This window comes from Lipophrys pholis (genome assembly GCF_963383615.2).
Source record: "Lipophrys pholis genome assembly, chromosome: 13".
NCBI classification, from domain to species: Eukaryota; Metazoa; Chordata; class Actinopteri; order Blenniiformes; family Blenniidae; genus Lipophrys; species Lipophrys pholis.
The window spans coordinates 14918235-14932897 of NC_137632.1; the positions used below are offsets into that span (position 1 = coordinate 14918235).

At 41.2% G+C, this 14663-nt stretch overlaps 1 protein-coding gene across 1 annotated transcript in view; it reads left to right on the forward strand.

The window, feature by feature from the left end:
- Positions 1-13603, forward strand: part of nlgn4xb (neuroligin 4 X-linked b) — a gene marked incomplete at both ends in the record, with an annotated part of 16521 nt that extends 2918 nt beyond the window's left edge. The window contains 6 exons of the mRNA XM_080477912.1: positions 2132-2317; positions 3145-3595; positions 5298-5511; positions 6771-6895; positions 10494-11103; positions 13196-13603. Of these exons, the coding sequence (XP_080334038.1) occupies positions 2132-2317; positions 3145-3595; positions 5298-5511; positions 6771-6895; positions 10494-11103; positions 13196-13603 (1994 nt within the window). The remainder of the gene's footprint in view (positions 1-2131; positions 2318-3144; positions 3596-5297; positions 5512-6770; positions 6896-10493; positions 11104-13195) is intronic.
- Between the last annotated feature and the right edge of the window lie 1060 nt (positions 13604-14663).

Below are 14663 nucleotides of genomic sequence, written 5' to 3' on the forward strand. Positions count from 1 at the left end.
AAAATTTGAATATCTTAGAATCCTTAGCATTTAGGGTTTTATGGCCATAATTATTAAGTTACAGAGCCCGAGTAGGTCCACGGAAAGGTTAAAACATTTTCTGTACCATGACTTACTGTACTACATTGCAGGCCTGATGAGTATTGAGTCGTTTTGTGTGAGCACAGTTTGCCTACATATTGATTAAACACATAAGATGCATATCATTCTGTTGGCTGGAGGGAGCTGTGCCCTCAGTTGTCCACTATTTAGTATATTTAGGATGTGAGAAGATTAATTAAAATTTGCTGTCAGGCTAAAAACAACAACTTGTGCCGACAGTATGTTTTATAATTAGTTGTCTGATTTAGTTTATGCAAAATGTTGTCCAATATGATTCACGTTGGTTTCATTTCGCAAGCCATTTGTTTTTCTTCCTATTCTCGCTGCTTACTGCTGCTGACTACAACATTGTTAAAAATAAATAAAATAAACAAGAACATAATGAAACATATCATAGTAAATGGTAATATACAACCAAAAGAAATGTCTTTTTTTAATCATAAAAGTGTACTGAAAAAAAAGAGGAAACATTAAGGAAGGCAATTCCAAGATTTTAATCTTTGGAGTAAACAGTTTGATTTTGTGTTATTTTAGGTAATTTTAATACTCTTCATGAGTCACACATACACACAGATAATTTAAAAACCACAGTAGGGAGATTGCTTCTCCAGGAAAAAAAAAGAAAAAGAAAAGGGGCACATCTGAATCTTCTTTAATTAGACTGAGAATGTCACTAGAAAATGAAGTGGACTCACACTGATGCACGCTTGAAGGTCAAAACGTTTTTAAGACTAGGTTTTTTTCAACGCTTTTATCACTCATTGATTGCATAAGGTGGCATAAATCTGCATGTGGTTACTGAGTGAATATAAACCCTCTTCAGTTCTGACCTTGGGGACAGAAAAGCTGCCACAGGAATGTTCATTCTGGGTCAAATAACACTGATTTCACATGCTTCTTTTCGTCTCCACTTCCATTTGCTGGGTTCACACTACCTTGAATACAGTCCTCACCATCATCATCGTCATCATCATCTGTCATCATCATGATCATGATCATCACGCATTATCTCAAGCAGAGGTCTGTGTTCTTTCTTCTCTCATTCTCTATCATTGTCATTATAAGTCGGATGATTGAGGCGAGTCCATGTATGCAAATCGATGTACAATTATGCACATAATCATGTTCTGCTCATTGTAGTGCAATCGGCTGGAAATACTGCATGTTTCTTTGAAAATGTAAAGAATACAAATAAACTGAATGACTGTTCATTCATCTTTTAACATTTCACTCCAGCATGACATAAACATACCTACACACACACACACACACACACACACACACACACACACACACACACACACACACACACACACACACACACACACACACACACACACACACACACACACACACACACACACACACACACACACACACACACACACACACACACACACACACACACACATCCTCGGATGACTTTCAAATGGAAGAATTTCCAACAAAATGCACACAAGTAATGAAATGTTTCATCTTCGTGTTGCCTGTCTTCCTCATTATACTCTTATGTGCTTGAGGTTCATAGGAATGAGCTTCTGCAGTAATGAGATATTCTGTGGTGGAGTGAGCCATTAGGATCCTCAGTGTTTACTTAATAATGCCTGTAGTAAAGGGAATTCTGGATAGCTGAATGTGTGGAGTAATGTTTCTGTGGAAGACGATATTCACTAACATGTTATGGATGTACATTGCTGACTTGATTCAATCTGAGAGACTACAGGAGAGTAACAATATTTTCGGTGAATTTATTGTTATGCAGTGTATGAAATAACACAGCTCATGCATAATTACTTCTTCACAATGGGAATGCCTTGACCTCCTGTACAACAGATCACCTGTGTGAATGCTCTTGTGTGTTTGCACTTTTTGTTATTGAGGGAAAAAATATTTTATGTACAACACGGTCAGGCAGATTGTTTTTTTTTCTCCTGACGCTTTAAATACAAATCACCTCCTTGAGCTCATGCAACCTTTAATGATTAACCTCTTTAATTATTGTTGTTTTTATTTCTTCATCTACTTGCAGGATTTCTTAGTACAGGAGACCAGGCTGCAAAAGGAAACTACGGCTTGCTAGATCAGATCCAGGCTCTGCGTTGGGTGAAGGAGAACATTGGAGCCTTTGGGGGAGATCCAGGCAGGGTGACGGTGTTCGGTTCTGGGGCTGGAGCATCCTGTGTGAGCCTCCTCACCTTGTCTCATTACTCTGAGGGTAAGGAAGACTCATCAATTAAATCAACACTTTCTCTTCTGTCTTCTATTTACTTTAATTTGTATGGTACAATTGTTGATTGTTTGCCACGATAAAATGAAGCTGCTACACTGAGTTCATCGACAGTAATATATTCTGACTCCAGCCATGCAAATGGGAATTCTTTCTGTTTGCTTTCGGTTATTCTATATTGTTAAAGGATATTTTAGACTGGTCAACATTTTCCATAATTTTCTTGCGCCACACACAAAAATATAATCTCAATAAATCGGGGAAAAAAGATTCTCAGGTTAATTGACAGTTAAAGTACTCAGCAATTGCAACCCATTTTTTTAAAATGGAGAGATATTATGAATAGACGCCAATGGTGGTTGTAATTCTGGTGAGGGGCTGTGAAAGCTCTGACATTTAGGGTTATGAAACTTTTCAATGTCTCCAGTGAACCGATGCAGCTTTCATTTACTTGTCTTAATGCCTTTGAAATCTCTGAATAACACAGCCTGTCTGTGACTCATATAGCTAAGAGCTGTATTATTTTTAACTTTTAACCCATACCTACTTCAACCTGGGGCTTCAACCATGACCTGTCATAATTTTGAATAATGTATATCTGACTCGAGCATTTTCTTGCTGTGAGTGCTTGCTTCTGCATCTATTTATGTGTGCAAATGTGTTGTGTAACCCTCAAGTGCACAATCATATGGTTGTGTGTCCATGCATGCACGTGTGGGTGCCTTTGCATCCATTAAAGTATATGAGTGCCTCAGTGTACATAGTTTATATACAAACCCTATTTGTATTCATGTTTGTGTGTTCATGTGTATCAGACCTGTTTCACAGAGCCATCATCCAGAGCGGCAGCGCTTTAGCAAGTTGGGCTGTCAACTACCAGCCAAGCAAGTACGCCCGGCAGCTCGGCGAAAGGGTGGGCTGTGGCATCGACGATAGCACACAACTGGTCGCCTGCCTCCAGGGCCGGAGTTACCGCGAACTCGTGGAGCAGAACATCACGCCGGCCAAATATCATACGGCCTTTGCGCCGGTGATTGATGGTGACGTTATACCTGATGACCCCCAGATTCTGATGGAGCAGGGAGAGTTTTTGAACTATGACGTGATGCTGGGGGTTAACCAGGGTGAGGGCGTGAAGTTTGTGGAGGGCATCGTGGACTCCGAGGACGGGGTCACTGCTGAGGACTTCGACTTCGCCGTGTCGGACTTTGTGGATAGTCTGTACGGATACCCAGAAGGTCGGGACACATTGAGAGAGAGTATACGGTGAGTGTCAGTCTAAACGTCTGAACTATTTAAAGATTGAGACTCCCTTATGGGAAATACACGTATCAGATTTCCAGATGGGGCTAAAACAAGAACATCGATAAAATCCATTAGTCAGAAGACTATTATCTTAGTTGGGCATGGACAGTGGGAGTGGGTCCGCTGTGGGCTGAAGTAAGAAACTTGACTATCGAGCACCTGTAAAGCTTACGGATGATCACATTGCATGTTTGTTTAATCCATTTGGTGTAAATGACTATTGATTGTGGGAGGAAGGGAAACTGGAAAATATAATTTTATGTACAAATGTGCAAAGGAAAACCGGAGCGAAACAAAGGGTACTCTGAGTAAAGCTGTGAACTTTTTTTTTTAAAAGAGTGGAGGCGGGTTGGAGGAGGAGAGGATTCCTGCTAGAGCTATATTAAAACAGGCTACAAACTGAAGTGCAGGATAATATAATGTAATATAGTAGCGCTTCCTGCTTATCCCAGGTGAGCTGCATCAGCCCCAATGTTCAAATGAGCAACAATAAATTCCTCTTTTGCAGCCTGTACATACAACTGAAATTCAATTCTAAACATACCCTCCACTACCTCTACATTTACTAGAAACCAACAACTAGCCACTGCGTATCTAAAATTTTAGGTGGCGATATTAACTTGCATGAATCAAATGAGCAGGCACTAAAACAGCAACGCAAACGGGATGAATCTGGATACAAGCAATGCAAGTACAGCCACAAAACAAACATCATCATGCACACAAAACTCACAAAAATGTGTGTTGCTAGGAAACGAGCAGTCAGAAAGTAGTATCCGTCAGCCGGTTTGTCGTACCCACCCGCACGATTGCCAGTCAGTTCAAGCTCTCTTTTTGTTACCTCACCACAAAGCACCACCAGCGTCTTCAGGTTTCAGGCTTTGAGCTGAATGAGAGCTTTGCAGCCAAAGCAGATGTGCATGCATCATTGACCGTCGATGTTCAGTGAAAGTAGACATCACAGCTGGAGGGTTCACACTGAGCATTTTAGCATTTAGCATTTCGCCATAACCGAGCATGCACCAGTTTATCACGCAACAAAGGGTGTGTTTCGTTTTAGCTTGGATATGTCATTGCCTGGTGGTGCATTAAATGACTGTAATTAAGTTTATTTTTGTCATGTGTCCTCGTTGACTATAATCCCCTTAAGGGCAACCATTTTTCAATTGTTTGCCTAATACAAATATATAATTGCTCGGTTCTACTGTCATTGCATCCATAACATTTAGATTTAAAATGTGTGTTTTACAGAAAGTGTTAAAAACTGTGCTCCGCAATAGCGTCACTCCAAATTTGCGACCACATCTCTGCGCAACCTAATTTTGTTTAATTCATAGATGGCGATTACTTTTTTTTTTCAGTAGATAAAATGTTTTTTTGTACATATCATCTATCAATGTAGCATTGGGTCATTGCATCATCTGTTAATAACAATAATTCTTTTCATGTTAAGATGATGACAAAAATCAAATTCCTGAAACATCACAACTCTGAATGCAATTAGCAATATGTTGAAATATTTGTTAGTGTACTATTGCACGCATAACATTTCATATCTTCTTCCTAAATGTTTTTGCCATCACAAAGTAATGACAATGATAGAAGCGATGGCAAATTGTATGATGAATCGACAGCCGAATGATTTTCAATGTGTTTATTTCAGGTTTATGTACACCGACTGGGCGGATCGAGACAATGCAGAAACCCGTCGAAAGACACTGGTCGCACTCTTTACAGACCACCAGTGGGTGGCTCCTGCAATTGCCACTGCTGACCTCCACGCTCAGTATGGGTCCCCCACTTACTTCTACTCCTTTTATCACCACTGCCAGAGCGACGCCACGCCGCCCTGGGCTGACTCTGCCCACGGAGATGAGGTGAGGCCATGTCAAAATATTTAAGCTGCCATGCACGGTTAACATATGTGACATTTGTAATGGCACACGAGGTGAAATCAAGGAGAAGAGAATTCATTTGTCAAGAAAAAGGAAGCATTTGGCATTTTAGTCAAAAAGTTATCAAACAAACTTAAGACAGTGTCTTTTTCTTTTTAACATTCTCACATTGGATTGAGGGCTTTCGTGTTAAATGCCACCTCAAACAACTTTGCTCTAAGTCCCTGATGCATACAATCCTCTTTTCCTGCAGGTTTGAATTTAAAGTGTAGATGTACTTGATGTTTCAGTTTATTACAGTGACCACCTCTTTGGCACGTTTTGTGCTGCACTTCTGATGAAGGCAGCATATTCTAGTGTGTGCTTAATGTTTAGTCAATGATCGTCAAAGTGTGTGATGGCAAACCTACCTCACAGGATGACTGTATCCTCCAGACCACCAGACTCCAATCATACACATTTTGTCTTCTGCCAAGTTGTCATTCATGGTTGAATGCCAGAATTCTTAATATATTACCGTAATGTATTTCTTTCCATTAGAAGATATATTGTAATTTGTTTAGTTTTTGGAATCCATATGTAATAAAAACAATTTAATTTCTTATGTCTGTGGTATCTTTAGTATCCCTTCATTCGAGTTTGAGGCTTTTAATTTGAAATATGGCGGGACTTAATGTATAGTCAGCAACTGCTGTTACACTTAAGGTTTTACACTAAAGCCTGTTTTATGATTTTGATTTTGATCTCTTACACTTTTGTAATAAATAAAACTATGTTTCATCAAAATAATTAATACCTTATCCTTTCATGTATTTTTTTTATCGTGATGTCTTCTAAGAAATGTAAAAGTAAAAAAAGAGCATGCTGGAAAAAGACACCCCCCGAACCCATAAATTTCTCCTGCCACCCCACAGTGTGTTAACTGAAATGTGTAGATGTACATACCCATAGTGGAGGAAGATCTCACTCTAATGGAAGAAGTGACAATGATTCAGTGACCTAAGTTCAGGTTCATTGCAGTTACATATGAAGTGATTGATACGGTTACTGTCCCAGGAATGAATGTAATCTGTTGGCTCCAATGGATAGTTATTATAGTGTGTGTGTGTGTGTGTGTGTGTGTGTGTGTGTGTGTGTGTGTGTGTGTGTGTGTGTGTGTGTGTGTGTGTGTGTGTGTGTGTGTGCGTGTGTGTGTGTGTGTGTGTGTGTGTGTGTGTGCGTGTGTGTGTACGTGTGTGTAGGTACCCTACGTGTTCGGCGTGCCCATGGTGGGACCCACTGATCTGTTCAACTGTAACTTCTCCAAGAACGACGTGATGCTGAGCGCAGTGGTTATGACTTACTGGACCAACTTTGCCAAGACTGGGTGAGCTTTTGAAATTTGTTCCGATTCGATTGAAAGGAACATTTTATTTCTTATGAACAAAAAAAAACACAGCATCATTCAGTTGTCTTCCTTTCAGTCTTTTCATATGAAGAAATCCATTTCAAATTTTTCCTATTAATATCTAATCCCTTCCCGCAAGCAGAAAAATATCCTGCAGTAATGAGTGAAAGCCAGGACATTTAATCCCATTTTTAAGGTGAAAAAAAAAACCCAAACCCACACACAACTGTCAATGTGAGCTTTGTTGTACCTTACTGTTTTTTCTTTGACTCAGCAGAGGCAAGGTTTTTGGCAACATGAAGTGTTGTTGCTGTTGCTCACTCTGATTTTACGGGAACAAATCTCCCCCACACTTGAAATGAGACAGACGAGATTGAAGTGTGTGGTTCCATCAAGATGAACAGCATAGTGGCTCTCCACTTTGCAGCACTTGATAACCTTTCCATATGTTTAATTTGTTGGACTGATGAATAATAAAGTTGAACAGGCACAGAAAGTCATTATTTGTGAGAGAGAGGACACTCAGAGGCACACAATGATGGAACAAAAATACCCCAAAACATCTTATTATTGTGGCATTAAGTTAATGGATTTTCTGCAAAAGATATTCATAAACAATTATTTTGCATTAGCTAAGTATGATTCAGGAAAAAAAAAATGCACTGGCATCAGTTTTGTGGGAAACTTGGAGGAGGCGAATCAGCCTGTCAACTCTGCCTTTCTGTCAAGATAAGTAATATTTGAATAGCTCAGAAAAAACAAACAACATATTTTTGGAGAAATATTAGACTTGATTGAAAACGGAAGTCTGCACCACGAAAAGCTGGATTTTAATGTAGCATGAGAAGAAAACAGTGCAAAAATAATGAGCCCACACAGGCAGAGGATATGTTATTATAATAGCTTTTCCTTTAGAAGGTCTCAGATGTCTGAGGAGAAGACAGTACTTCAGATCATAAAAGCAGCACTGCAGACTAATTTCGGCAAAGAGTCCAAGCAGGTTCTCTGTCATGTCAGAATCCTGACAAGGATTTTCTTTTTTGGACCTTGGCTGAGAAAGAGCCCTTGTACCTGAGAAAGCCCCTGAGAAAATCCAAGGTGATGTCCAAGAAATGATTGGCTTCTCTTCTCTTCTCTTCTCTTCTCTTCTCTTCTCTTCTCTTCTCTTCTCTTCTCTTCTCTTCTCTTCTCTTCTCTTCTCTTCTCTTCTCTTCTCTTCTCTTCCCTTCCCTTCTCTTCTCTTCTCTTCTCTTCTCTTCTCTTCTCTTCTCTTCTCTTCTCTTCTCTTCTCTTCTCTTCTCTTCTCATCAACCTATCAATTTGGAATTAAAAAGAACTGCCTGGAGCGACTACAAGAGATCCAATTTACAGGAAATAAGATGATCTGCGAGCAGCTTTTTATTGAAAACATTGTTGTCATAGAGAGAATCCACATTAGAACTTAAGATACCTGACAATCCACACTGATGAGGCTACGTTTTATCTTCCCTCTCTGACATGATATACAAGATAAAAGTAATTGTTCAAGATGGACCCTCTTTCTGCGGTGCCGGAAGTGAGTAATTACAAGTAATTACTCCAATTGAGGCTCACTCCACTGAGACCTCCTCAGATTTACAGGCGTCTCCAGTCTAGACCTTGATCACCACTGAGCTTCGCTATCTTACAGCATAAAATAATCATGACACATTTTGACTGTGACATGAACAGAAAAAAAAAATAAAAAATCTTTTAAGTCTTCAATTTGCATGCATTAAGGCAATCACGTTGCATTATTCCTGCAGTGTTAAGCCCATAGTTTGTATCGCCATTACCACTGCAGCAAGGTGCAGAGATAAAACCACTTAGTAGGGCTGTGAAGATTTTAGTGTACACTTCAATTATCAATGGGAAACGTTCTCTGAAGAAAGATTTCTGTCTGTGCAGAGCGCCTCAGACGGTTGATGGAGCTCTGCGACAGCTCAATTTAACAAGGGAGCTGTGATGCTCCCTGATGTATATTTTGTGCACCTCTGTGCGGGCGTATAAATCCTCGGCTGGTGTGTTTATGTGTCAGCAGGTCTTTACACTAGCTGCATTTTTGTGCTGTTCGTGAGATGTTGATAGACAAGCGAGCACACAAGAGTATAACTGGCAAGTCTGTGAAGATGTGCCGCAGCTTCATTTACAACATTTTAGCTGCTGACACAAATTTCGTTGGTAAATGGGCAAATAAATGCCTGTCTGTATAAGTCCGAGAGGTGATTTTTCAGGATATTCTCACAGTAGCACGCATTCACATTCATCTTTAATGCAGACGTCTGAGCGTTTTCAGCTTTCAGACAGTGCAGAGGTCAGGAATGGAAGTTGTGCACGAGCTGGAGCTTTTTGTAAGTAGAATATAAACCGGCCAAAAATCAATGGTCTACAACTAAAGCACCTCTGAGCTATGTGCACAGAAAAACAAATCTTGTTTTGCTCCCTGCAAATGCCGTTTGCCACCAGTTTGTCATGTCACTTTGATAGAGAAAGACGTCAGGAGAAGCTGTTGGCCAACTCCAGATAGAACTCTGTCTCCTCAGAGGACGGTTGCCTGCTGAGAAGAAGTTCCCAGCAGCTGTGTCAAAACGTCTTGACTTTTACAGAGATGAAAAGAATAAATTATTAGTGGTTAAACCTCCAGTGAATATACGAACCATATGTGGTAAAACATAAATCTTCAGATCAATGTGCTAAAAAGATTTTTTAATCTAACAGATTTAAAAAAAATTAGAAATAAAAAAATGTAAAGATGTGATAGGGACTCTATTCCCAGTGGCACGTCTTTCTGCCTCTTTGAGACTCTGCTGATATTGTAATGATGCTGTGGGAGGAGTCAGCTATGACTTGCTTTGCCGAATTGTTGCATTATTCTTTTTGATGACTTTGCTCTTATTATCTAATTATGTGTCATTGCTCAAGATGCTGTTGATGCTCCACATCTCTGGTTTTCAAAGTGTGGCGGAGGCCTCTCTTTGGGGCTGCCTTTTCCCAGGGTCTTTATATTTTGAGAAGAAATCATGTTGAAAATAAATGAGTGGTGGCAAAAACTGATAACTTTTCTACTGAAACACACATTTTTAGAAGATAATCTATAGCGAGGGAAATGGAAATCCATCCATCCATCCATCCATCCATCCATCCATCCATCCATCCAGCCGGGTCAGGGTAATGGGGACCGGAGTTGTTCCCAGCGAAACCATTTAACAGACCATCACAGCTCAGCAACGCAGAAAGACAACTCCTCACACACACGTTCACATCCTGTGCAATTTTTACAGACACCAGTTAACCTCAAACACATATTTTCGATTGTGTAAAGAAAGTGGAGTACCCAGAAAAAAAGAGGAAGACAAAAAAAACAACATGCAAAGGCAGAACATGCAAACTTCACACAGACAGGACCCAAAACCCAGACACAAGAGGGCGAGCCCAACCACAATGGTTCCACGCTGCCGCACCTCAGTGTCGTTAGGGTTAGTCCAATCAGCCGTTAGTTCACATGATGATAAACAACCCATCAAACAATAAATCTAACTCCAAATTGTTCTTTTTCCAGTGATCCAAATCAGCCGGTTCCACAAGATACCAAATTCATTCACACGAAGCCGAATCGTTTTGAAGAAGTCGCCTGGTCCAAATACACCCCAAAAGAGCAGCTGTACCTGCACATCGGCCTGAAGCCCCGGGTCAGAGACCATTACCGTGCTACCAAGATCTCCTTCTGGCTCCAGCTGGTCCCGCACTTGCATCACGTCAACGAACTCCTCCAGTCGGTCTCGTCCTTTACACATAGCCCCTCCCCGCAGGATGACACCCCGTATTCTTACACCAAGCGCCTATCCAAAGGTTGGCCTCCCAGCAGTACGCGACACCCAGGCTCACAGGGAGGCACTCCTCAGCCCCCCGAGTCTGCATTAGGCCAAGGCGGAGAGGAAAACGGGGTGCATGTCCCCCCTGAAGACTACTCCACTGAACTCTCCGTCACGATCGCAGTGGGAGCCTCGCTCCTGTTTCTGAATATACTTGCATTCGCGGCTCTGCTGTATAAAAAAGACAAAAGGCGGCTGGAGCACCGCAGGCCTCGCCCACTTCCTCCGCCAAGACGAGACATCACGCCTGCCGATGTGGCAGCCCACCTGCAGGGGGAGGGACTGATGTCGCTACAGGTGAGTCAAAGGGCTTCTGACATGCTGCCACACACACGCAATCATTACAAGTGAAGCCTAATTAGTAGTGGGCCCGTCTCTGCTTATGTGGCCACATCGTTTCAAGTCATATAAAAATGCTAAAGCTTTATGCTAATAGCCATTATTTGACATTTAATTAACATGAAGTCAGCAGAGGTTGTGTGACGACATGACGGAACACTTGTCCTGCCAGTGGAGCAGCTGCCAGTGGAGCACTCTCACAAAACACAGCCTGCCATCAGCATACATTGTCAGCGTGAGCGTAAGTGTGTGTGTGTGTGTGCGCGCGCGCGTGTGTGTGTGTGTGTGTGGGTGTTTTGATGCCTGTGCGTGTGTGAGCTGTATACAGTCGCCTGAATTGCCTCCAACTGCCTCGAATTCATCCACTGACTATTTGGCCTCTTCTGAATTCTGTTGGTTGCACTGTGTCTCTTTGAAATCCCACACACTGAGTGCGGAATGTTAGATATATTTTATAGCTGACAAATTCCCTCAATTGGTAATTTAACTACCGTTATCTAGTTCAACGCCGCAGCTGCTTATATAATGGTTTGCTTTTTTACAATATTTTATCTTTTGTTTTTCTTGTGTTGATTTTCTCCCAGAAAACATTGAAAGTCTTTTTGCACGAGCACACATTATTGTGAATTATGCTTGAGCTACTCGGTTATGAATCTGGCTCAGAAAAACACATTAGTCCATAGAGCATTGCCTAAAAATCACTCAAATTAAACCAGGAGTGATTTAGATGACAAATGACACAGTTTATTTAGAATTACTTATTAACCCAGTCTTTGGTTGGAGGCAGGGCCAAATGTGAGGTTTCTAAAAGCTGACTCTTGATTGGGATACATTTTCCTTCGAGTTAAAACTCTTTACAGATAGTTCACTTTTTCAATGGGCTACGGTGATGTATACAAAGTTAAGTTGAAAAGAAATTCATGGTAAAAACACGTGGGAATTGACAGTTTTGTAATTCAGTCCTCCTTAGAGAAAGAGAGCCTCCTTGATTTCATTGTGACTTTCTGATGCGACGTGAGTGTGACTGCTTCCCATCACGCACACAGCTAATTAACTCCACTAATTAACTAATCATTTCACATTCATTCCTGTGAATTACATTTAAAGTAACTCAAATTAGCTATTCAGATTCCTCAGATAAAATGAACAATAGTGGAAATCATTTTTTTTGTTGAACTACAATTGAGGTTTGTTTTTTTTTTACACATAATTGTACGTAGGCACACACGCCCGCGCGCACAAAATGGACGATATGGGACCGTTTCTAACATTACATGATTCATTTATCACTCAGGTACTTAGCAGGTATATTAATAGTAATATCATCTTGTAATGTAGAGCAAGTGGGACAGAAGATGAGGTATCAATGGATGACTGATAGATGGATGAATGGATGGATGGATCAGTGAGTGGATGAATATATCACTTTGAAGTCATTGTGAAACCTACAAAAAAGATCATCTTCGCTACCGGACGGACACAATGTCACTAAGCACTGAGGATTATGTTATCTGATGTGAGGATTGTGGGAACTCATTCAATTAAGAAAATAAACTGTTTATCTGAAATGTTAATTTATTCACACTTTAAAGGGCATTCAGGAAGTTCTCTGTGAACAAGCACCCTTTTTTAGCATCTATCTATATTTCACTATTTCTCGCATAAATAATTCCCTAATCTTGATCAATTTATCTCTAGATTACTGGAAATATTAACTACACACAATTGAACATCATTGTCCTTCTGTGTGGTGTATTATCTACAAGAAAACAACTTGACCTACAAGCAGAGGGATTTGTTTAAATGCTTTATTTTTCCTTGTTAACAGATTTTTATTCTATTCTTTCAAGACAAATGTATAATGAAGTGCACTGACAGGGAAGCCATGACTTGATGATGGAGAGGTGAAACAAAGCAACAGCTTGTGTCTCAATGTTTCTGGAAAAGATGGATGGATTGGATAAATGGATACATCCTCCATTTATTCCTCTGTTTGCCCTCATTAAGTTTCCTGTCTTGACATCTCTTATGTAACTTTTTGAATTTTCAGGTGAAGCAGCTGGAGTGTGACGTTGCATCGGCAGATGAGAGAAACAACACTCATCATCACCACACACTGGACACGCTGGACGCCCTGGATGGTTTGGACACCCAGGACATCTACAGCACGCTGGATACTGTGCGCCTCACCTGCCCACCTGATTACACCCTCACCTTACGCCGCTCACCCGATGACGTGCCCCTCATGACCTCTCTGACCCCAGGATCACTGCCGGTGACCCCGGGGTCACACCCTGTTACTCCTGCGACGCCAATGACGCCAATGACACCCGGATCTGTGGTCGGGATGAGGATGGGGCATCCTCACCAGGCGTACACACACCATAGCCCATATAGTAATACACACTTGCCACACACACACATCTCCACGCACACACACTCCACCACACGCGTATAACCGCAGCACAGTACGCACACATACAGGGACTCCGTTACAACACACACTCATATGTAGTACACACACACACACACACACACACACACACACACACACACACACACACACACACACACACACACACACACACACACACACACACACACACACACACACACACACACACACACAGAGGCACACGCACACGCGCACACACACACGCAGACGGAACAAAAGACTTAAATACCTCTACTAATTACCCTGCAGGATTGTTACTGATGAAACGACAGAGGGACATTTTTGAGTAACAGGATGAGAAGACAGACAGCTGTGTGTTGCATGTCAGATGAACTGAAGACAAACTGGATCCCAGGAGACGCACGTCTGTGCATCATTTGCTTGCCAGCCCGACGAGCCAGGACGTCCCTCAAATGTCGGAAAAACCTGCTTTGGATATTAAATCTGCTTTTTCTACACCCGAGGAGGAAGATGAGGAGCGCTGTGGCAAAAGGGTCAGTTACTTTACATCTCCTACTGTACCTGAGCTGCAGGGTTGCAGCCATGCTGGGACCGAGGAGAACACATGCAGATGCAAAGCTGAGCTAAGAAGTACCACACACAGACTGCTGATGTCAACTTGAACAACCTGTGAAATGTGAATGTAGCATTTTTTCCATTAAAAGATCAAAGGCCCTATCTGCCAAGGATCAAACCAAGCTGAGGAGAAAATAACAAAATTCAGTGAGAGACGGGTGTAAAAACAGATTGAGAGGAAGAGAAAAAAAAAAGTCAACATTAGCTGAAGGAAAAGTTGGTCGGATAGAAAGAAAGAGATTAAGATTTTATTGTGAAGGATCTAACCGTTTTGAGAGTGAGGAAGATGAAGGGGAGATAGAGTGATAAGAAAACCACAAAAAAAGAAAAAAAGAAAGTGTACCAAGAGACAGAGAGAAAGGGCCTCTGAAGTGTTACTGAGGAATCACTCTAACCAGCTACGCGTTAAAACTCTTGTAAATAGAATGGAAAGATACAGATGATATATTATGATTTATAGCATTTACCTGCTCTTGCATTAAAACAT